We start from the raw sequence: 25,090 nt of genomic DNA on the forward strand, positions 1-25,090 counted from the left end.
TCTGAATTTGTTCTTGTTGGCAGAAGTTGATGTACCGGATCAGGAGTAATTGAACTAACCCTTCAGACTGGTCTCCTCCCCCTCGATACTGAGCCCTTAGCCAGGTCCTCAGTGCCAATACATAAGCCTCCTTCCTGTCCTTGGCTGATTTGCTTGCCCGCTCACCGAAGAGACTCCGTTTCCCCTTTCTGCAAACCCAGCATCTCCTTTCCCATCCTCGCCACTTGTTTGCTACGTCCCCGAGAGCACGGAAGCAGTCAGAAGAAAATGTCCTGAGACTCTCAGCATCTGTGCCCCCTGCCCCGAGATGCTTCTGTCTACATCCAGGCCTCCCCTCTTGTGCACTCGGTGTCCCCCCTCCCTCCGGCTCTGGAACCGAGCCCCAGTGCTTCTCTCTCCCACGTCCTCAGATCTTCTCTCCCGGGTTATTATCCCCGTCGACACCCGAGCACGCCATCATCCAAAAACAAACTTTCCTGAGGTCGTTCTTCCTACCCGGTGCCACTATTTCTTTGTTCCCCTTTGCAGTCATACGTCTTCAAAGGGTTCTTACTTGCTGTCTCCAATCCCTCCCCTCTCGCTACCTTAAACTCACTGCACACCTCTCTGCCAGCACTGCCCTTTCAGGGCCCCTGTGACTTCCGTATTGTTCAACCCAATCGCCTGTCCGCAGTCTGGCGTCCTTGACCTATCGGCGGCTTTGACGGGGCGGATGCTTCCTCCTCCTGGCTTGGCCTCAGTCTAGTCTTCCGGCTTCCTTCCTCCCTCACTGGGAACTCCTTCTTAGCATCTCACGGGGTCCTCTTTGCCTCCTGCCTCTTCACCCAGTATGCCCTAGTTCCCAGTCCCTGTCACCTCCCCCTCTCGGTCTGTGTTCCCTGGGTGCTCTCATCTGGCTTTAAGTGTGATCCACGTGACAGTGGCTCGCAGGTGTGTGGACCTCCAAGCTAGCCCTCTGTCCTGGACTCCAATATAGATTATGCATTACCTCCTAAAATCTATCTGAAATGGAAAGTGTCCGAAGCCGAAGCTGCCCACCTACAGTGTGCGTCTGCACGGCCCGGCTTTTCCCAGGCACTTGAAGGCAGCTGCTCCTTCCCTGTTAGGTCAGAAACCCTGTTCTTGGTTAGGTCAGAAATTCCCTCTTTCTCTGCCACTACCCCGCCCCCATCCCCAGTGTCCCCAGTGTAAGCCATCAGGAAGTCCCAGTGACTGTACTTGGCAAATTTACCCAGGATCCGACCCCTTCTTCTGACCTGCACCTCGGCCGCTGTGGTCCAGTCCCCATCACCTCTCACCTGGGTTATTCCGAGGCTTCTAACTGGTTTCTCTTATTCCCCTCCTGTCTGTCTGTTTTCCACAAAGCAGCTAGATCATGGCACTCTGTTCAAAATTCCAACGACTTCCCATTTCACTCTGTAAATCCAGAGCCCTTAGCATGGATGTCCTACAAAGCCCTATGTGACCATATCCCCCAACCTCTCTGACGTCTCTTTCCTCCTCTTCCCTCTCTCTGCTCTAACCATACCAGCCTCCTTGCTGTGTTCTCTCCTGATGCATGATAGGAACTCAGGAAATAGTTGTAGGAAGGCTGAATCGAGACGTCCAGGTCTGAGATGTTTGGTCCCCACTGCTTCAAGGAGAATCATGTGTTTGCATAAGCTATGAGAGCTGATGAGGGCTTACCAACAAACAGAACAACCAACAGTGTGTGAGCAGAGTACCAGGGGAGCTCAGATGAACAAGACACCTTGGAGCTCACCTTCTCACTGTGGAAAACAGACCACATGCAAATAAGCAAACAAGATTTTTTTAAAGATAGCATTTATCAACCCAGGTAAATAAAGCCAGTGGTGTAATAGAGCGTGATAGTGGGTGGGGGTTACGTAGCTAGACTGGCCAGGGAAAACCTGTTGCTTGAGAACGGAAACACAAAGAGAGAAGACCAGCATGCCAAGGTCTGGGTTTAGCTCTTCCAGGCCAAGGGGTCAGTGAGTGCAAAGGTCCTAAGGTGGAAACATGTTCAAGGAATGGAAAGGCCAGGGTGACTGAAGCATGGTCAGCAAATGCTTGCTTGAAATACCAGTGTGATTTGAAAAAGCAACACGATCTTTTTGGAGAGATTTCTGGTATTAAATCATTTTTAATTTTTTCAGCATTAATTAGAGGAAAAATAATGCTAACTTAGTTTTTTTTTTTTTTTAAGATTTTTTTAAATTTATTCATTTGACAGACAGAGATCACAATAGACAGAGAGGCAGGCAGAGAGAGGACAGAGCAGGCTCCCTGCTGAGCAGAGAGCCCGATGTGGGGCTCAATCCCAGGATCCTGGGATCATGACCTGAGCTGAAGGCAGAGGCTTTAACCCACTGAGCCACCCAGGCGCCCCAGGTTTTTTTTTTTTTTTTTTTTTTTAAGATTTTATTTATTTATGTGTCAGAGAGAAAAAGAGCACACAAGGAGGCAGAGTGGCAGGCAGAGGTGGAGAGAGAAGCAGGCTTCCCGCCAAGCTAGGAGCCCGATGCGGGACTCGGGCATTGTGACCCAGGACCCTGGGATTGTGACCTGAGCCAAAGACACCAGCTTAACCAACTGAGCCACCCAGGCGTCCCTATGCTAACTTATTTTAGAAGCAGTGGGTGTTCATTGGGGCTTTGATTTCTGTAGGTTGGGGGGTTGGCAAACTACAGCCTATGTCCCAATCCATCCACTGCCTGGTTTTATAAATAAAGTTATGCAGAAACATGGCCACGCCCATTCATTAATGTGTTGTCCTATGGCTGCTTCTGAGAACAATTGCAATTGACTAGTTGCAACAGGGACACCTGAGCATGACGCCCTTCCAAGTCTAAAATACTATCCGTCTGACCTGTTTCAGGAAAAGTTTACTGACCCTTGCCAGAATTACTATTTCTTCAAGGCAATGTAAGGTCGAATTCCTAATCAAAGTTTAAAACATTCCATATGAAGGGTCCCTTCTCTTAACCCTGACCCTGGGGACAATAAATGTTATCAGTCTCTTGTTTATCTTTTCCAAGAAATTTTATGACACCGCAGGCAAATGAGGGTGTGTTTTCTTCCTTGCTTCCCGAGCAGTTCCGTGTGCCCTTGTCTCTCTACATCCTGGAGATTGTTCCGAGGACTCATTATTTTTGCGGTTTTACAGTATTGCTATGGCTTGGTGGACTTGTTGATTGTTTCCAATTGTTTGCAACTCGGAACAAAGTTGCAATGCATAACCTTGAGTAATGCACTTGGACAAGCCGTTCCAGAAACAAAGTTCCTGAAAGTAGCACTCTGGTTCTGGTAGAGTTCACCAAGTTGCCACTCAAAGGCTGTGACCCTTACGGCTTATGGCACAGCGTGGGGCAGTGCCATTGACCTTGACCCTCAGTGCTCCTTGGTACCAGTCTTGTCCTGTCTTTGCCAATGTGATAAGTAAAAATAGGAGAGTCTGAGCCCTAGTTTGTGTTTCTCTTATTATCAATGAGGTTGAGCCTGTTTTTATACCTTTGAGTCATTTATACGTTCTTTTTGGTGAACCATTCATGTCCTGGCCAACTTTTTTTTTTTTTTTAATTAGAGTTAATTGTCAATAAAAGGTAGTTATGTAGAAATCATTTTATAAAATATATTGTGTATACAAGGAATTCCACTTATATTTACTTTCACCATAAAAAAATACATACAGATGGAACTGAAGGATTTGCTGAACCATAAATATTGAATTCTTACAAGATTTAGCAGAAAAATTATTAAAAACTTGTAGGATGTCATTACTGGTTTTTGTTTTTGTTTTTTTTAACTTCTTGTTATAACTTTAAGCAAGCTCACTTGGCTCACTGCTAAGTAAGAGAAAGGAAATAATCTTTACATGTTTTGCTTCCTCTTCTAGTTGAGCTATATAATGTGGTCTGTAACACAGTCCCACAGTTAACTTGTCTTAATTCTGCATTTATTTGCTTACTTACTTATCATTTATTTCTTTATTTATTAGAGAGAGAGTATGTGTGAGCATGGTAGGGGAGAGGGGGAGAGACAATTTCAAGCAGATTCTGTGCTGAGCGCAGAGCCCGATGCCCGGAAGGATCCCATGATCCTAACATCATGACCTGAGCCAAAGCCGAGAGTCAGAGGCTTAAGCTGAGAGTCAGAGGCTTAACCGACTAAATCCCCCAGGCGCCCCTTAATTCTGTATTTAAATATAAATGTATGCTCACCTCCATTCGTTCTAGCACAACCTCTCCCCCTGTCTCTTGGCATCAAGAGAAATATGAATATTTCCTTCCCTAATAAGAGTTTGTGGAGTAATTCTCCTGAGTTTGTTTCTGTTTGAGAATGTCCCCATACTTGATAATAATTTGACCTGGTTATTCGCCAGTCATATTTTCGTCCTCTCCAAACTTTGTCGCTGCATTGGTTTTTGGTGGAAAAGTCTGGGGCCAGCCAGATTTTTTTTTTTTCTTTTTTTGTAGGTGAATTTTTTTGACTATATATGTGAGGAATTTTTTGTTTGTTTAGCGGTTTGATGGCATCGCCAAGCTCAGCCTTGTTGATCATTCTTGGTCAGTTTCCTTAGAGCCCATTCACATGCAGATCCAATCCCTCATTTACTTCGGGGTCACTTTCTCCAGTTACATCTGAATATTTTTTCTGTATGATTTACTGGCTTTATATACTTCAGAGATACAGCTTTTCCTTATGTTAAAGTATCTGGTTCTTTAGGTAATCTTTTCTTCTGCTTTTGTTAGTTGCTTTCCTTACAATGATCATCTCAAAGCTTGCTTCTGTTACATTTGATACCCAGCCCACCGTATTCGTTAGTTCTGTAGTGGTAGCTTCCGTTCTTAGTTCATTTCCTTACCTTCGCAGTCTGTCTGAGCCCGTGGCCCGGGAATTCTCGACTTCATTGGCTTTGTGTTTTTATGAAGTTTTCCTGTAGTGTAAAATATTCTGGAGGGGTTTGCTTTTGTTTCTTTTGCTTCCTTTCTTCCAGATTGTTTGTTTGCTTGGTTTTTTGATTTGTTGTGGGGTTTTTTTGTGTTTCTTTTTTTTGGGGGGATTCCCTCGCTCCCTTCTTTTTGTTCCTCCGAATCTTTCTCCCTTCCTTCCTTCCTTCCTTCCTTCCCTCTTTTCCCCTTCCTTCCTTCTCTCCTGTATTACATGTCATATGTTTTCGCCTCACTTATGTTTAATATGGGCAGTTCGGCGAAGCAGTTGAGAGAACGGACACTAGAGCCCCAGTACCTGGGATGCATTCTTGATTCTTCTGTTCAATTGTCGCACAGCTTGGGGCCCATCCTGTCTGTGCTTCATCTTTTTCATCTGTAAAATGTGAATAATAGTAATTCCTCCTTTCCAGGGTTGTTAAGGGGGCTTCATGAGATAAGGCACATGAACTTCTAAGCATGCTGTTCTTACCCACCTAAGCAACCCCAGTGCTGCTGTAGGTTCTGATAGAGGGTAGGTGAGCGTTCCTGGCCATGCTTCTAGAACGGTTGGCCTTTCCCTCTGAGCTCTGTTACGGGGTAAGGGTGAGGCAAAGCATCTGGCTTTGTACTTTTCATCTTTGAGACTCTGAGTGTGTTCCAGAACTCTGCTAGAGGTTGTGTTTGAGAGTTTAGTCCGCTAGGTCAAAGATAATCCTCGTTCCTTCGGGATGCCTAGGTTAGGCGTGATCTCCCGCGGGCATCCAGCTTCGAGCCCTGGAGCGTGAGGATCCAGGTGGTGTGACCCCTGCTCCTGCCTGAATTCTGGAACCTGGGTGGTCAGCCTGCGCGTCTTCTCAGAGCTTTCCTGTCACTGTCCTCGATTGTTTACTCACCCTTCAGTGTATATTGTCGAAACTGATCTTAAGGGTTTTATGGGCTTATTCCTACCCCACTTCACCCCCGGCTGTAGTGGCAGCAAGAGTAGGGACAGCATCCTTCTCCACGGCCCCAGAATCTTCTGTCCCTCACCACGGTCGCCACTTTACAAAGTGCGTAGACTGAAATTATGCTTCTTTCCCCATGGGCTTGTTTTCTGCTGTTGATCATTGTCCTGGCTTTTCCTTCTCACCTCTTGTTGGGAAAGCACAGTTCTCTGATTGAATTTTATTCTGCTGTCTTTGTCCGGAAGTCTTGTGGTGAGCTTTGAAAAAAAAAAAAAGAAAGAAAGAAGGAAAGATAGAGAAAAAAAAAAACCAAACACATTCTTGGACCCAACCCTGGACCTTCCATTTCAGAGAGCCTGGCACTGGGCCCAGGTATCTCCTTTTTTTTTTTAAAGCTTCCCTGTGGCTCTTCGGATCAACCAAGTTTAAACCCAGTATCCTTATGAGAGGATTATGTTTTTCTCTTACCTTTTCATTAGCCTGTCTGAAGAGCAAGTGTAATACATAAAACACTTAAAATTTCTCAGAAAGATCCCATAAATTTAAAGCTGCTCTTTGTGGTTTATTCCCTTGCTTGTTTTAGGTGACCCCATACAAAATAACTTTCATCTCTAATGGAGATGAAAGTTGATCCTTCTGTCTAGTGGTCCCTGAGAGAAAAATTCTCATTTTCCCTTCCATACCTCTTAAGCTTTTAGTTTTCTGTTGGCATTTATAGAGTGAATTACTCACTGGTGCTTTTAAGAAGCATTTTGAATGCTGTATATGCCAACATGGTCAAAGTGAGACTCATTCATCCCAACGTGACCGTCTCCACAGGTTGTCACCCACAACAGACCTCCCCCTATTGTCTTTAATCCCGTTTCGGTTTGGACTGGTGAGAAAGAACTAAAAAGAATTCTGGTTTTACCTGTCTCTAGTCAGGCTATGTTTCCTTCAACTAGATATAAAATTTAAAATTCTTTTTATGAAGGCTTAGGACTGGAAACTGAAAAGAAAATGTGTATTTATTAAATTTTTTAATTTATTTTTTAAAATGTGAAGTGGGTTTTTGCTTGTTTGTTTTATTTAAGTAGTCGCTACACCCCACCTGGGGCTCGAACTCACAACCCCAAGATCAAGAGTCTCACACACTTCTGACAGCTCTGGGAGATTGAGACCCACGTCAGGCTCCTCGCAGGGCATGGAGCTTGCTTAAGATTCTCTCTCCCGCTCCCTCTGCCCCCGCCCCCCAACTCCTCTTCCTCTCTGCCAAAAAAAAAAAAAAAAAAAAAACAATCAAATTAAAAAAAAAACACACATGCAGCCAATAGGCTTTTTAACACTCCAACTTCCCATATATTCTACTCTATGTCTATGTGGAAAAGAACCTCTTGGTTATATAGTCATGTGCTTTCCATGTGTTCCCCTTTCCATCCTGGCCACCTGTTAAGTAGGATGGACTGTTTTTACTAAATCTGCCTTTTAAGGAGTGACTGTGGTGAACCATCTCGGCTGTACTGTGCTTTCAACAAGGAAGATTTCTCTCCTTTGCATTATTTGTGTCTTTAAGCCACATTATTAATGAATTAATTTATTTATTTCAAAGATTTTATTTTTGAAGTAATCTCTATACCCAGTGTGGGGCTCGAACCACAATCCCGAGCTCAAAAGTCACATGCTTCACCTGCTGAGCCAGTCAGGTGCCCCTAAGCCATATTTTTAAAGGAAATGTTTTTCAGCATCCTTTTGGATCTAGATTTATTAGGGAAACTGTTCTATGCGTCCAGAGTATCAGCAGAGAAAATATGACATGGTTTATTGAAGCATGGGTCACACCAGAGCAGCCTTCAAGCAGGAACGTTCTCTTCTCATCAGTTATTAATTATAATTAATAGTCAAAAATTAATTAAATTTTGAAATGATCATATGCTCATGTCTTCATTTTACTTTTATTTCATTACTGTTGATGATATTACTGTTATCATTACTATTTTAAGTAAGCTCTGTGCCCCACGTGGGGTTTGAACTCATGACCCCAAGATCAACACTCACATGCTCTACTGAGTGCACCACCCACGTGCTCTTCATATCTTCATTTTATTTTATTTATTTTATTTTTTAAAAGGTTGTATTTATTTACTGGTCAGAGAGAGCGAGAGCACAGGCAGGGGGAGCGGCAGACAGAGGGAGAAGCAGGCTCCCTGCCGAGCAGGGACTCGGGACTCAATCCCGAGACTCTGGGATCCTGACCTGAGCCCCAAGGCAGATGCTTAATAGACTGAGCCACCCAAGCATCCAATAACTTCATTTTAAATTGCAACAATTGATATTCTGTTGGGTGTTATATACTGCATCAGAAAACTTGAAGGGGCAATAGAGGTCATTTCATCCAACTCCCTTAAACTCCCAGATGACGCCCAGACTTGCTCACTGATTTGTCTGGGTTCAACCCATCCCAGAGCAATGTCTTTTTTTTTTTTTTTTTTTTTTTTTTTTTTAGATTTTTATTTATTTATTTGACAGACAGGGATCACAAGCAGGCAGAGAGGCAGGCAGAGAGGGGGAAGCAGGCTCCCCGCTGAGCAGAGAGCCTGATGTGGGGCTCAATCCCAGGACCCCAGGATCATGATCTGAGCCGAAGGCAGAAGCTTAACGCACTGAGCCACCCAGGCACCCCTTTTATACTGAAGTCCATTGCCTCACGTCATCTAGTAACACCTGTTAGAGATGAAATCACATCCACTTTGTATGTAAAAAGTACCATGATCAAGATTGTAAACTCATGATGGCACATTTTTCTAGGCGAATCTGTAGATTCAGGGAGAATAAAAGAAAATGTGAAATAATGAAAGTAGCTACTAGGAAAGAGGAATAGAAACGGGATAAACAGGGAAGTGAGTACTGCATTGTGGTCAAGTGAGGACCCCCGTCATGGACCATTAGTCAGCCTCTCCTGGCTGTTGCCACCCAAGTCAGGGGTGGGATCCATGGGAGTGAGTTTCATTTTTTTCAGGGCTACCTCCTGGTTTTTGTGTAAATTTAAGTGTGTTAAATGTAAAGATTGTCTGGATTCTTGACCTGGAGGCGAGATTAGAAAGAGAGATGTGAGTGATTTTGTCTCATCTGAGTGTGGTCAGTGCAAATCTCCTGGGCAGGCAGGTCCTCCTAATTAAACGTCTTATGTTAACAGCCCCTAAATTCCTTTCCTTTTCATTAGCTCTTTGCAGGAGCAACCACACAGCCCTGACAACATGCCTTTGGCACTTGTTTTTTTTTTTTTTTAAGATTTATTTATTTATCTTAGAGAGCACGAGTGGGAGGGGCAGAGGGAGAGAGAGAATCTCAAGTAGACTCCCTTCTGAGCACACAACCCCGAGATCATGACCTGAGCCAAAACCGAGTCAGATGCTTAACCACGGTGCCCCATAGGCACCCGGTACTTGGATTTTTAATTTGAGCATTTGGACATAGTCCACATGCTTTTCTTGGATCATCGTGAAGATGATCGGGAGGGAACGGTGGCCCGGAGGGAAACTCACCCTCAGCTCAGTGCTGCAGATGAAATCGGCCGCAGGTGCACACATGGTCTGTACTCTCCAATTAAAGTCAGGTTGTAACAGCCAGGTTAGCATCAACTCCTGACCCTTTCTGTTCTCACGTGCTCTACCTTTGGGGTAAAAGATTAAAAACGATGCAAATCTTTCACAACCAGAGCTTTATCTCCCATGCAGAAAAGATGCAAGGAAGCAGGGGCACCTGGCTGGCCCAGCTGGGAGAGCTGGCAACTCTTGGTCTTGGGGTCGTGAGTTCCAGCCCCACATTGGGTGTAGAGATGACTTTCTTTAAAAAAAAAAAAAAAAAAAAAAGGAAGGAAATAAATGGATTTCAGCTGCGGACATTTTGCGTTTTTTTTTTTTGTTTTGTTTTTTTTTAACTTATGCACAAAGCACTGACTTCATCTCTCATTCCCGATTTCTCAATCATCTTTCTATAGAAGGTGATATGTCTGCATTTTTGTTTTAGGAACCTCGCAAAGAAATACCAACCTAAAAAGAACTCGAAGGAGGAAGAAGAATACAGGTCTGTTTAACGCTGATAATTATGTGCTGGTAATCTTTACACCGGCCGTGATGCTGATGAAGGAAAGGGGAAAGGAAATGTACAAAAATAAGCTGCATTCCCCACCCGTGTTTGTGCTAGTTTTTAAATTGGCATCAAGAACGGTAAAAACCCGGCTCGGCTAACTTGCGCTGAGTCACTAGACCTATTCCAGATTGTTTCAATTAAGGTAATTGGGAAAAGCTCAGAATGTAATCTCAGCAAATACAGGAAGTGAGGATTGTGCATTCCATGGTCTTGATTGGCTTTTGTAATGTCAGGCGTCTCTTTGAGAAATCTGTCCATTCCAGTAAGCAACTTAGGCACCTTAGCATGGACAGTGCAAAAGTGTTAAATCTCCAATTTAGATCTAAACACCCATTGAATTAATGCATAGTTGGCATGTACGGTATCTGGGGTCATATTTGAACCAGGATTAACGAGGCTAAATACTGCCTTACATAGAGCGGTTCGGCTTCACAGAATGTAGAGTGCTTCAGTGGTAATTAATTCTGAGCCATTTCAACGAGAACGCTCTTATGAGTAATGAACTTTCGGGATCCTATGGGACGTTGACGCACATTAACCTGATTTTAATTAATATTTCGTCAGCACATACAGTGTTAGAACGGACGGGGCCCCTGTCTGAAAGCGTGGCGTGTGCTCATTTCCGTAGGTATACGGCTTGTAAAGCCTTCCTTTCCACCCTGAATGAAATGAATGATTACGCTGGGCAGCATGAAGTTATCTCCGAGAACATGACCTCGAACATCACTGTGGAGTTAGCCCGCTACGTCCAGGAGCTGAAGCAGGAGAGGAAATCGGTAACAGAAGTTTGTTTTTTCCTTCCTAAGAGATGGACCAGGGGCAACGGGAATACTCCTAGAAGCTTTCAGATTAAACACAGTCCTATAACGTGGTGCGTCTTGAACTGAATCGTGGAAAAAGTTATGGACCCTGTTCCTAGAAGGTGTTTCTAGGTCTTTGCAAGGGTCCCTCAGACACTGAAACTTATCTGAGGACACCCCTCCCCCCCGAATAAAATCCCTAAGAGGAGTTTAAATGTATTTGAGGATCTCACACATAAAAAGAATAAGCGATATCAGGTAGTCCACGCGGCGTGGAATAAGGAGTATTAACTTAAATGCTTATAATGTGTTCACAAAAGCCAGAAAGATGATCTCAGTGCCATCAACTGTTTTCTGGGTCCTCGAAGGAAGAGGCCCTTTTTGGTCCTCCTGCATTCATTATCATCTTATCATAGCTCTTACTGTTAACAAAGGAGAAAAACATGCACTCACATAAAGTTTATTCATAGTCAAGGTTTTGTCCTAAAAGGTTTAATTGTAAGCTGCTGTTCGTGTCCTTGTTCTCTGATGGCTTACACAGGGCATCATAATTTGTTAGGAATAAAGTACTAAAGCTGCCCCACGATAATGCTTTTCTCATTTAAATCCAAGTCCACCATAATTCTTCTGGTGCCCTGGACATGCAGGAACCAACAGAGAAGGTGGGATTGCTACTGAACAAATGGAAGAGATGTTAAATAATAATCATCAACATAATTACTTAATTGCAGTTGTGATTGTTGCTGTGAAGTATGCGTGTAGGTGCCACAGGAGGAGATGATAGGAGTACCTAACATGCTTGTGCTCAGGATCGGGGAGAAGCTTTCCAGGGCCCTAAACAGCCAACGTTTTAATAAGACTCAAAGGATGAGGTAGAGTTGCCTGGGACAAGCAACGGAGGTAGCAGCCAGTGCAAAGGTCCTGGGACAGGAAAGTTTTTGGAACATCTGAGGAGTTTACTTCTTTCTAAGTAAGCTATAAATAGGTAGCACATAGCTTTGGGCGAGTTTAGTAGTTAGGAACAGATATATGCCTTAAGAACAACCATTGGTTTGAAAAACAAAGCAAAAACCACGGGTTCATAAACTGAGATGACATATTTTATCTGTTCACATTAGAGCAGTGGATCTCAACTGGGCACAATTTTTCTGCCTACCCCGGCAACACTTACCAGTATCTGGAGATAGTTTTGACCGGCCAGGGGGTTGCCATTGGCATCTGGTGGGTAGAACCCAGAGATGCTCGTAAATATCCTACAATACACAGGCGGCCTCTCCAACAAAGAATTACCTGCCCCATAATGTCCATAGTGCCCAGATTGAGAAACCCTGCACTAGAGCCCCAAATTAGATGACAGCATCTTCCAGACCGTTCATTAAAGATCTTTTCTATGATGGAAAGGAAGCAGTGCACAGAATACTGAAGTTCAGAATGAAGCACAAATGTCTAATATAATCATAAACTAAATAGAGTAAATCTGAACTTGATGTTGGACTGCTTCCCAGGTTCTTGAACTTCCCTCAACCTTGCAAAGTTTATACCTTCTTCCTGTTTGTTTCTTTGTTCAGTGCTTTGTGTCTTTTGACTGACCTTCAGCTACCCATGTAGCTTAGAAATTTAGCAAACACCCTAAACCAGAACTTTCTGCCTTTACTTTAGTACAGAATATAAATTCTGTTTCTGAAGTGAATCATGAGATATGAGCCCACATAAACTGGCTTCCTGTTAACTTTGTTGAATGCCTCTCTTCCAGCCACATGGCCCCCTTGCTATTGCTCAACCTCACCCTGTGTCACCCTGGCCCAGGGCCTTTGTACTGGCTCTGTTCTCCTTCGAAACCTTTGGCTCCAGATATCTACAGAGCTCGCTTACTGACTTCTCAGGAATAGCGTCTTCTTGAGGTCTGTCTTGTCCACCTTACTTAAAATTACAAAGTCTCTCCTCTCTTTCCCCGCCTCATTCCCACCACCTTCCCTGCTTTACTGTATTCCCATAGTGCTTACCAACATCTAACACTTTATATATTTGTTTTCTTTCGTCTCACACTAGAATGTAAGCTCTTCAAGGGCAAGAATTTTCTTGGCTCCTGTCGTATCCCAAGCACCTGGAAGAGTGCCAGGGTGGAAGTAAGCATTAGGAAGTAGAGAGGAGCCGTCTTAGACTCAACTTGATTCACTTTGTTCTTGGACTTTGTGTCATTAGTGGAGGATCCTTGTATTTCCTTTTCGTTGTTATGATTGGGTCCTTTTGTTTTATTCATTCACTGCTAATCATGTCTTTTGTAAAGTCCGTCATATCTGTAGCTTGAATTCTGTTCCTTTTTTAATCAGGAATTATAGTCATTTATAGAGTAAATTATAGGTGATACAGAGACACATTAAATAAGATCTGCAGTTCGTAGTGCTCCTTTTATTTTAGGGAGAATTACAAGCACACATCTGAGTCAGATGTTCCACTGGGAAGAGCGACAACCACCGGGCTCTGGAAGCATTTCGTAATTACATGAAATGACATTTTAGGAAATTGGGAACCCTTTTAAAGTTCTAGAAAGAAAGAATAGCCATACGTAAATGTGTATTTGTGGTGTTTCAATGGAATGCATCATGAACCTTTGTGCTTTTTTCCTACATATTTATCATTATTTTGAATGACCACGTAATGGGCCATTAGGTTGTATATTGATACGCGGCGACTTTAGAAATTATTCTGGTTATATTGTCTGTTTAATTGTTTCGCCTTGAGTCTTCATTTTTGTGGATTATAATAACTGAGAGCTATTAGGCTTTACATTTTCTCTTCACAGCACCCCTTCGGGAGGGCGGACAGTGACACATTTTATCCCAGACCAGGAGGCTGGAGGCAGCAAGGCGGGGGTCAGGCCCTTCCCCGGGGGGTGGCTCTGTGTGGCTCTCGGGGCCATGCATGTTCACATGCGTGTTTTTGTTTCCACTGAGTGACGTTCTTTAACTTACATTCAAGGATGCCGGGTTAGACAGTGTCCGCTTCTTCACGAGCAATCAGCTCTAGGTAAGGCCCTCCTTGAGGTTGAACCATAATGACCAATATTTCTCCTTTAGAGCTTTCCCTTTGGGCTCCTCTGACTCTTATTAGTGAATGATCTTACTTATTCTTGAAAAGATGACTCGTAGGGCACCTGGGTGGCTCAGTTGGTTAAGCAGCTGCCTTCAGCCCAGGTCATGATCCTGGAGACCCGGGATCAAGTCCCAAGTCAGGCTCCTGCTCTGTGGGGAGTCTGCTTCTCCCTCTCTCCCTTAACACCCCCCCCCATGCTCTCTCTCTCTCAAATAAATTAATTAATTAAATCTTTTTAAGAAAGCAAAAAGTGAAGATGACTCTTGGCACGCCTGGTGGCTTGGTCCGTGAAGCATCTGCCTTTGGCTTGGGTTATGATCTCAGGGTCCTGGGATCGAGCCCCACATTAAGCTCTCTGCTCAGCAAGGAGTCTCTCTCTCCCTCTGTGTGCGCTCGCTCTTGCTCTCTCTCTCTCAAATAAATCAATAAAAATCTTTAAAAAAAAGATGACTCTTATTAAAAACACAGCAGAATGGGATCTTCTCCACTTTGTGGTGACATTTGTGACCAGCAGAAGTGACACAACAGAGCTGGAACTCAGATCCAGGTCTTCCGGTGTCCCAGCCAGGGGCCTTGTTGCCATGCTGCTGTGAAGGGCTGACCGCGTGCTGCACATCTTCCCTAGGAGAGGGAGAGCCCAGACCAGCTGTGTGTCCACAGCTCCCTGGGAGGCTGTCGGGCTAGGAGAGGAAAGGATGTTCTGGTCAACAAATGGGCTTGGGATTCAGGCAGCCCCACCAGCTGTGACACATTAGACTGGGTTCCGAGGGCTCTCTGAGCCCCATTCTGAGTCTAGTGAGCTCCTCGCTGAGAAAGGAGTTGGATGCAGGACTCGATCCCAGGACCCTGCCACCATGACCTGAGCTGATGGTAGACACTTAGCCGACTGAGCCACCCAGGTATCTCCCCTCGAGTGTTCTGATCAGGGTTTATTACAGAAAGCAGGAAGGTATACAGGCTTCCCTGAGACCGTATGTCATAACAGTATGGCCCGGTGCATTTAAAAAGAACTTTCTAAAAATGTAGAATTGGTGGACAGCATTGAAATGAGAGGCTTTCACCATTTTAGGTCTAGCTAGTAATTCTCAGAGCTGACCAGAAATCATGTCTTGCTTAAGTGCCAGTCTTAACCATTATTATAATGCGTTTTGGGCCATTTGGTACAGTGGCGAAATCCTGTCTGCCCAAAGGGATGATTTCAAATTTATAGGATTACTGCTGGATCTCATTACTGCATATCGAGTCATTTCCAAGTTCAGTTTGGAATACTACTGGAAAATTATTTCTCCTCTAGATTTTGCTGTGTTTGAATAGATGAATCTCTAACAAGGGTCTTTGTGGTGACAGAGCTCATTCTGTAAAGAATGTTTCCTTCCTTTGAAAGGAAGGTAGTAAGAGGGAAGTAGAGGGAGAGATGGACATTCTTCTCATCCTGGGGGCCACTTCATGATAATGAGCCAGCTGTGTGTCCTTGAAGTCTTAAAAATTTCCCATTATAAAACAGAACAACACCTGCGGTTCACGTTCTTTGGAGAAAAGGTGAGTTTTAGGCAGCCATGTCCACACCTCCCTTGATCCCATAAGACGTGCAACTCTCCCACATAGTATCTTAAGGAAACAGTTTGTTCCGAGACACAAATTTATAGGCTCGTTGTTAGGAAAATGCATTGATTTTTCAAGAATAACTTTTTTTTTTTTTTTTTTTTTTTTAGTTTATTTGAGAGAGGAGATCACAAGTAGGTAGAGAGGCAGAGAGAGGGGGAAGCAGGCTCCCTTCCAAGCAGAGAGCCCGATGTGGGGCTCGATCCCAGGACCCTGAGATCATGACCCAAGCCGAAGGCAGAAGCATAACCCTCTGAGCCACCCAGGCACCCCAGAAATTAGATTTTAGCAAGGTACTCACCTTCTCTTTAGAGAGAATCAGTGGCCTGTCTTTGGGGAGAACATAAGTCAGAGTACACACTGCCGGTTCCTTTGCTTTGTATTCAGTTTTTTGTCTACAGATGTAAATTATCAATAAATCTGTACTATGTGACAATATTTGGGATTTACTGGTGTTCAGGAGAAATTACTGGGAAATCAATATTCTTTTTTTTTTTTTTTAAAGATTTTTTTTTTATTTATTTATTTGACAGAGAGAGACCACAAGTAGGCAGAGAGGCAGGCAGAGAGAGGAGAGGAGGAAGCAGGCTCCCTGCTAAGCAGAGAGCCCGATGCGGGACTCGATCCCAGGACCCTGAGATCATGACCTGAGCCAAAGGCAGCGGCTCAACCCACTGAGCCACCCAGGCGCCCGGAAATCAATATTCTTTATGAGGCAACATGATGAGTTTTAATGTGTAAAATCTGGAAATTTTTATACTTGCCTGATTTTCCTAGATTTTGAGAGATTTGCAATAAATAGAATAGTCATCTCTTTTAGCTGACATGCAAAAAGAACTTCTGTTTCTTGGGGCACCAGTGGCTCAGTCGGTTGAGCATCCAACTCTTAATTTATGCTCAGGTTTTGATCTCCGGTCGTGAGTTCAAGCCCTGCGTCAGGGTGTGTGGAGTCTACACCCTCCTCCGTCAGGGTGTGGAGTCTACTTTAAAAATTAAAAAAAAAAAAAAAAAAAGAACTTCTATTTCTTTTATGTACTCTTCCCCCTTTTTTGAAGGGGGGAATGTTATGATTCATGTATTAATTGTCAATATTTTTAAAGAATGTTACCAAAAATCTGGATTAAAGAACAAAAACTTGAAATTTTTAAAAGTAAAAATCCTCATTTTTTTCCAAGTTATTTTCTAGGTGTCACTTATAGACACAAAGATATTGATGTGTACAAAGACTGATATAGACATGTATATGTAATATGTCTATATAAATATATTTCCTATATATAACAATTAAGCATATTAGTCCTATATGGATATAACTTACATTTTTCTTTATTCCCCATTTAATTTCATAAGCAGTTTTTATTTTTCTGCATGAAAACAGGTAGTTTTCATCATTAGAATCTTAGTGGCTATGCATTATTCTAATGCTCGTATCATTCACTTAACTAATTCTTTACTATTTGACCTGTAGGCTATTACCAGTTTCGGGTTATTTACTTACTTTTAGTTATATAAAGAGTACTGCAGAGAACTCATTTCTTTCATAGCTCTTTTGTGCGTGGGGTGGGCACCGTTCCTCCAAGCTAAATTCCCAGGAAGAGAGTACGAGGTCGAACATACGTGATTTATGGTTCTTAATTAAGCTCTGGTCATTTACAAGAGTGATGGTCTTTGAGAGAAGTGTAGATGAGATTCCTAAGTCACGGAAATGATCAACGAGGTTGTGAATTACCCGATCTGAAGTGTGGGTAGTTCAGAGTCGCTATCAGATAGATTCCCCTATAAGAATGAGGGTAAAGATACCCTTGCTGGCGATTTTTGCCCATTGAATCAAGTTGTTAAAGAATTTCGGAGAGGTGGTTTGGTTCAGCTCGAGCCTTTGAGTGTGTTTCAGGGTAATGCACGGTGATCACCGCGAACCGTGTAAGAGGGATTTTTATAGAGATTTGTAGCTCCAGAAGGGGAGTCAGGAGGTGCTGGCCGACATTGACTGGAACTTCCAAGCAAGCTTTTCTCAGCAGGTGGAAAGTATGGTTCATTACCAAATATTGCCAGGAACAGAATCGCTTTTTGGCAGCGGCTATCTGAAAAGTTCTAGAGGAAACGATTATACAGTACCTTCAATGACTCACTAAAATTTTTATAAACTCAGAGAGTGCTTACAAGACCCCACATTACTTAGGTTGGCCAGTTATATCTTTTCCCTGAGGTCCCAGAGGTGTTTAAAAATTGATACTAAAAGATACCATGGTCTCCAAGTTAGCTATTGGGTAGGTCCTATTTAGGAACTTAGGGAAGGACTTAATATCCTATAAGGCAGTTTTGTAGCATGGACTGACCCTACTATGCATCAAATATGTTTTTATAAGAGATTTCAGCAAACAGACAAAGCCTAGCGTGAGGGAATGCAGAAACTAAAACAGTCTTACGTGTGTGATCAAGTCATTACAAGTCAATTTCTGATCTTTCCGGTCCCATTGAGACGCACCTGGGGTGCTCCGTTATAAAGCCAGGCAGGACCTGTGAGGAGAGAACACAGAAAGCCAAGAGGGACTTTTCGATTTCATGACCTGGAGAGGAGGGTTTCCATAATACCTCCTCTTTACTGGGGTTACCACCTTTATTTAAATAAATCCGAAAGCAGGGAGCCCTGTAGAAGTTGCTGGTCTTCTGCCTATGTCCTGCTGGTGGGACACCCACGGATAGCTCCTGGTTTAATGTATCTCTAGAAGGTGTATTTGGTTTTGTTATGTCTCCTTTGTTTTGGGAGGACATGTGACAGGCGCGTGCTGTTCATCAAGGCCCTGTCACCGCTGTGGTTCTGTCATTTGCAGAATCATTAAAATTTCACCCGAAATTGTGGGCTAACATACCTAGTTATAACATACCTAGTTATCAGGAGGCTGACATTCTGCTCTTGATTCCCTGGATTTGAAGTGCAGCTTTGGGTTTTGTGGTGCTCCCTCATGAGCTAGAACGAGACCTTCTTTTTCTTCTTAGAACCAGGAATTGTTTCACGGATGTTTTGTGTCCCAGCTGACTCTCCTGTATCCAGGCACCCACTTGCCATCTCCCTGGATGAGCCCGATGCAGCATCTCCGAGCACCCCCTTGTCGGGGGAGGGAGTGTCCCTGGAGCCCAGCAGCACTAGGAGTGATGCCTAGCTGTGCGATGCAGAGGGCTTTTTATCCCATCCAAAAAGAAACTGTGTGGATCCCCCAAACCCCTTTATTATACCCCTGTTCCAGTCTGCATTTCCTCGGGTCGTTAAATGGCACTCCTTGTTAACGTAATGGTTCTGGCCCAAACAATAGGGCGTCCAGGACTTCTTTTTCCTTCACACCCCATATAATATGGGCCCTGTCTATATAATACAGATCAGGTCCTGTCCGCTCTACCTTCAGTAAACGTTCTGAATCCAAACCCTTCTCACCCCTCATCCGGTCCCTCATTGTCTCACCTGGAGGACTGCCCCAAGCCTCCTACCTCATCCCTCTTGCTCCCAAGGTCTGTGGCGCAGCTCCCCGTCTCCACCTGTGCCACCAGCTGTCCCGTGAACAGGTGCAGCAACCTCCTCCCTGTCCCTCCGCCGCGCCTGCCCCATTCGGTGCGTTCTCCGCACGGCAGCCGGTGCAGCCTTGTCATCCTGCAGACAGACCCCGTCCCTCCCTTCCTCGGTCCTTCCCTAGCTTTCCCTCACCCTCGGCGCGGCCCGGGAAACCGCTGTCCGCGGTCCAGCCCTTGCCTGCTTCTGTCTTACCGCTCATCTCGGTCTGATGACGTTGGCATCAGCCGTCGAGGACCACAGGAAGCCCGTTCCTGCTTCAGGGCACCTCCACTGCTGTTCCAGCCGCTCTGAAGGATCTCTCCTTCCCTAGACCTTTGCAAGTTCACGCCTCCAGTTTGTTCAAAAAATGTCATCCGGATCTGTTGAAAATGCTGCTGCACCCACAGCCGCCCTCTCTGTGCCTCGTCCTCTTTCTCTTACCACCCCGTGGCCACAAGGACAGCACCCAGCATGGGCCGCACCCTGCACCTGGGGGCGTGTAATTCATATGTGTGGAATGAATAAAGTTGATTGTAAGAGCTTTCAGCCTATTGGGGAAGGATTACTGCCTCTAACGTCTCACCCTCTTCAACCTGGCGCCTTATCTGAAACTCTTACTGATGGTGATGCGCATTGTCTGGGATTGGAAGTCCGGGATTGATACCCTCAGCGGGGGTCGAGTGAGGGGCATCACTGCTCCATGTTGGTCATTTTCAGACTCTTTCATCCTAAGAGTTAATCAGGAGGCGCCTGGCTGGCTCAGCCCATAGAGCATGTGACTGTTGATCTCCGGGTCGTGAGTTCAAGTCCAAAAAAGAGTTAATTGAGATTCTTCAAAAACAATCAGAATTTTAAGGAATGTGAGAGAAGGGGTTATTCTGAAAGACAGATACAAGCCTCCTGGAGTCCAGGTGAATTGTCAGTGTGTGGAGAGGTCTGGGTAGCAAAAGCCGGCATGAGAATGACAGGAGCTGTGGGGAGACGGCACCCCAGGAGAGGACAAAGGCCACTTGGCACCGGCTGCTGGATCGCGCGTGGGGTCCCCTGCCCGGTGCCCAGATGGTCGAGGGGATGGGTAGGGTTAAGCAACTGAGCCTGACACTGGGAGGTAGTTCACTGGGACAGTATTTGCGTTATAAATAGATGGAGGAAAATGGACCTTCCTGAATAAATCATGTTTATTTAATCCTGTGACCATCCCACACAGATCAGAATGCGCTGCCATCACCAACGCTTCTAGGTCTATGGTTTGGGGTTGCGGTGGCTCCCGTGAGCGGGACTGACGGTGGTTGAGTTTCCTTCCCCGGTCCCCAGCCATGTCTCTGCAGCAAGGATTCGTAGTTGTGCTAATTAATCCCGAGTCAGGCTTGGAAGCTGCTCAGACCCACCACGCTGTGGGTTTTGAGGAAATTATAATATTTGTCACAGACATATTTTCTGCAAGCCCCTTTTTTCTTTGCCCTTTTCAAGTCTTGTGTTCCTTTGTTTTCATCTGGGGAATCTGAGTTTTATTTAAAATTCCAGATGGTTGACTGTCCTCAATTGAGTGTTTATTCTCTCTCTCTCTCTTTTTTTTTTCCCTTTTTTTCTGGATTTGGCTGTTCTCACATCATTGCCATATTTTGCTTTTTTATGGAGTTTTAAAAATCAGTGGTCTATTATATATAAATAGTGTAAGAACGAGCAGCTGTTGTACCTAATTGTGGAGTGTGAATGATAAACATTTTCACAGTCTAAGGGCGATCTCTTGCAGCGCAGTAAAACCTTCTTGGAAGCTTTGTCGTTGTAGTTTTTCTTAAAGTTTGTGCTTGCTTAATTTAGGTTTCCTCTGATTCTTATCTCAGCGGCCCCTGCTTACTGGGAGAATCCTAAAAAATCTGGAAGGATGCTTTTATTGTATACGTAGACTCTACCCGTATATTTTTAAGGTCTAACCAAAAAGTTGAAATGAAAGTAAGTTTCGCTGTCTGCTGAGATACCATCAGGCATTTTCAAAAGTCTGTTATTACTGCTGAAGAGAAATGAAAGCACCCTGCTTCCAGGAGAAAGTCAGCCGCATCTCTCTGGGTCCCCAGAGATGCCATTTCCCATCTCTGCTGATAGGAGAAAAGCACTGTGATGACTTCACTTTGTGGCTCCAAAAGACTTATTATCTTTTTCTAGAGAACAATTCCTCTTTATTTAGAGCTCGGAGGCACACTTTAAAGAGACACACTTGCTCACTGTCCTGGGAAGCAACGCTTTGCCATTGTTTGTTAGGCACACTTTAAAGAGACACACTTGCTCACTGTCCTGGGAAGCAACGCTTTGCCATTGTTTGTTAATAAACAACACGCACATCTGGCAAGCCGGTCTGTTTGTTTATCTTTGTAACTGTTAGCTAGCTTTTCCGACTGAAGGAGGAGAGAGAGAGAGAGAGGTGGCCCCAGATGACTGCTGTCGAGGTCGTGGTACGTTCAGGACGGTCAAGAGGCCTTCGGAACCACTCTCTGATTTCCTAAGGGCTCAGGCACCACCACGTACCGGGAGAGATACGTTAGAAGGAAAATCACGGACACCTTGATTTTTCCTTATGTCACGGGAGACATTAGGATCTCAAGTGTAGTTCTCAGATGGTTGTTTTAGTCGGACAGGACTGCGGCCAAGGAGTCCTTCGTGGGAGAAAGCTTCTCTGTCAGGTCAAGGTGCACAACCGTGCTTGAAAAATAAGATGATACTTATTTTTGAGTATTAAATGAAGGAGCAGGGAGAAAGTTTACTGTGTGGGTTTTCAATCAAAATCAGCCTTCTGCTCCCAGAATATGACTCTGTGTGTGTGTGTGTGTGTGTGTGTGTGTGTGTGTGTGTGGGGCCTGGGGGGAGGGGGAGTACCTATTGTCTCCAGAGAAGATTCCTTTGATGATACAGCCGACTCAGCCTTTCCTGGCAGTGCCTGTCACTTTCTGCGTATTCTTGTGTGTGTTTCCTCTCAGCCCAGGACTGGCCTCGCATTTTGTGAAAACACCCATTTCAAGACCATAAACCTAGAGCACAGGTCTGAGTTTGGTGCTAAGGGTTTTTTTTATGTCTTTATGTCTGTCTTTAAATCTCGAAGTAAAACTGGGCCTGGGGATAGGGAGATCTTTCCAGCAAATCGCAGAACACAGTAATTCTGCTTGCGAAATGGGGGATCGTCCTCTTGACAATTCAGGAATGTAGCTTCTGACCGGGCAGGGCTCCAGGAGCCAGAGAGGGCACCGCTAAGCCTGTTCCTCTGCCTCGCTGTCCGCTCTCTCTTCCCCTGACTCCCTGCCCGCAGGACTTCCCTCCCTCCTGCCCTCCATTCCGTGTTAAAGTGATGTCTGTTTGGCTTTCAGAAAACCCACTTGCCTTTTGTACTTCCTCCAAGGTTCAGGATCTTCCTAGCTCTGCCCTCAGCCTCCTTCTTACTTCCACTGCCTCGATCCCCGCCTTGCTTGTTTATTTCTAGCCTGAGACTCAATCTCCGTTCAGTTTCATCCCTACGTCTGTTATGAAACTTGAGGAATGAAGCCCCCAGGGGGCTCCTCTTGGATTCATGGAGACAAAAAAAAAAAAAAAAGAAAAGAAAAAGAAATTGCTGGATGGGTAAAACTTGCCACAAAAAGGAACTTAACAACAGTGAAACGTGGCCTCAAAGGAGAGAGAGATAAGAAGAACGCTGTTGTTAAAAAACCAAAATCTGATTTCGTCTCCTCCTTCCTGTCCACCCCCCCAACCCCCGGTCCCCGGCCCTCCTTTGTGGCTCAGCCGGGCCCTAGGCTCTGACTAGGGGAGGATGGAAAGGTACAAGGCTACACGGAGGGGACCTGTTCCGCCTGTCCTGCTTTCTGCTTTCTTTCTGGCCATGGACCCCCCCCACCCCGTACCCCCACCGAGGTTTATACCTTGTCCATTGGAACACAGATGCACATTGACACCCAGTCACTGAAGGAAGGTTGTCTAGTAAAAGGAGCATTTACCCTGGAGAAGCAATAGTGCTCGCGCAGGACCCTGGGGCTAGTCAGGGTGGGGAGCTGCTGTGGCCCCTCGATCTGACGGGGACAGGGGAGAATTGTAGGCATTTCCTAGGAGTGCCTGACCCGAGCTGTGGCCTTAGGTCGAGGACCTAGCCAACCTGGAGCATCATAGCGAGAGCAAGCTGCAGATAGATAGAAATTCCTGCCCTCTGCTATGCCGGAACCTCTGTGGCAAATCAGACAGAGCCCGAGGGCAAGGGAGCCTGCATGTGGTCCATGCAGGTCAGCCTCTTGGGACACAGTACAGGGCAGAGAACGGATCTGGGAAATTCCCACCACATTGACAAAGTTGGTGACGTCACAGTTGAAGGCTGGGTCAGGATTTAGGAAACCCTGGTGATTTTAGGGCCCCGGATAAAAAGGACACTGTTTTCTTCATACTTCCATGTGTTTCTAGCTGGTCTTTCCTTGGGGTCCTATCTCCTTTGGTGATCTCGTCCAGGCTGTAGCTTGACATCGAGCTCCCGTTAGATGCCTGTAACGCTGATCGTTACAGCATTGGCCGCTCTCTGGGTTCTCCTGCAGCCATCCAGCAACCTGGGAGGCTCTCCACTTGGGGGTCTCCTAGAATGTCAAGCTCACATGTCGAAAGCTGTGTCTGATTCCCCTCAGACCTGCTCCCCACCTGCACGGCTACCCTGTGGTCAGGGTTGGAGAAAGGCTCCTACCTAGAACCTTCCTTTACATAACAGGGCACTTCTGTACTTGGAATGACCCATGGCTCCCAGCTCATTCAGGCCACAAGTCTATAAAATGCTACGCAGTCTGGTCCTTTCTTCTCTGACCCCCTCTCCTGATATTCTCGAGGCTCACCCTGGTCTAGCCCCCTAGGATCCTTACTAGTCAACACGATGCACTTACTTGCCTCAGGGCCTTTGCATATAGCAGGGGGGAATGAATTTATTTTTAAATCTAAAAAGGCCTAAGTCATGGAAACATCCAGCTACACAAAAGTTTTATACAAATGTTTGCAACAAGCATCATTCACGACAGCCCTAAACGGGGAAAACCCCAGTGTTTATCGATTGTGAAAGGATAAACAAAATGTTTATATATGTCCAGACAATGGAATGTCACTATGTCACTTGGCAGTAAAGAGAGATAAAGTGCAGATACACGTGACAACACGGATGAACCTTGAAGACATCCTGCTGAGTGGACATTACGTCCTAATGGAAACATCACGTCAGTCACAGAAGGAACTCATATTGTATAAGTCCATTCACAGGAAATAACCCAGAACAGGCAAATTTATAAAGACGGAAAGTGGAGTAGTGGTTGCCTCGGGCTGGTGGGAAGATGACAGCTCAGAGGTCCGGGCTCTCTTTTTGGAGGATAAAAAAGAGTTCTCAAATTGATTGTGATCATGGTTGCGTAATTCTGTGATTACAGCAAAGGGCGGTGAATTGTACAACTTAAGTGGATGGATCGTGAGCTACATGAGTTCCTTCTCAAAGCAATTAAAAATGAATATGTCTTAACAAACATTGCTGTCTTTTTCCAAGTGCTGTATGTAGGTCTTAGAATTCAGTATTATCATATCTGAAGTTTTAAAGGGAACTCTGACCGTTTGCATGTTCACTTCCTCTTTATTTTTTAACCCTTTCCTTTCTTTGGCGTGCACGTGCTAGATAGTATTTCAGTATGATTGGGGAGGAGGGGGTGCCTGGCTGGCTCGGCCGTTAGTGCACATGACTCTTGATCTCAGGGGCCTGAGTTCAAGCCCCACGTTGGGCATGGAGACCACTTTAAAAAAATGAAATATGATTTTAGGCGGATGGATCTTTTTCTCACGTACGAGTATGACAAAGAGGGTGCTAATCCCCACGTGTTTTCTGTTTCCAGTACTTTCACGACGGGCGGAAGGCACAGCAGCACATAGAGATCTGCTGGAAACAACTCGAATCAGTAAGTGCACAGCAGACACTGGAGAAATGCCTGTAGACTTTCGATTTGAATGTGAGCTTGCATCGATCCGTAAGTGCAGAACAAAAACACCAAAGGGATGGAT

General features: G+C 44.9%; 1 protein-coding gene across 15 annotated transcripts in view; it reads left to right on the top strand.

The window, feature by feature from the left end:
* FNBP1 (formin binding protein 1) overlaps nucleotides 1-25,090 on the top strand; it is a 144,423-nt gene that overhangs the window by 56,819 nt on the left and 62,514 nt on the right. For all 15 annotated transcript variants that reach the window (XM_059410558.1, XM_059410544.1, XM_059410543.1 and 12 more), the window contains exons 3-5: nucleotides 9,881-9,937; nucleotides 10,632-10,779; nucleotides 24,925-24,987. In XM_059410558.1, coding sequence (XP_059266541.1) covers nucleotides 9,881-9,937; nucleotides 10,632-10,779; nucleotides 24,925-24,987 — 268 coding nt within the window. The remainder of the gene's footprint in view (nucleotides 1-9,880; nucleotides 9,938-10,631; nucleotides 10,780-24,924; nucleotides 24,988-25,090) is intronic.

This window comes from Mustela nigripes, chromosome 9, assembly GCF_022355385.1.
Source record: "Mustela nigripes isolate SB6536 chromosome 9, MUSNIG.SB6536, whole genome shotgun sequence".
Taxonomy (NCBI): Eukaryota; Metazoa; Chordata; class Mammalia; order Carnivora; family Mustelidae; genus Mustela; species Mustela nigripes.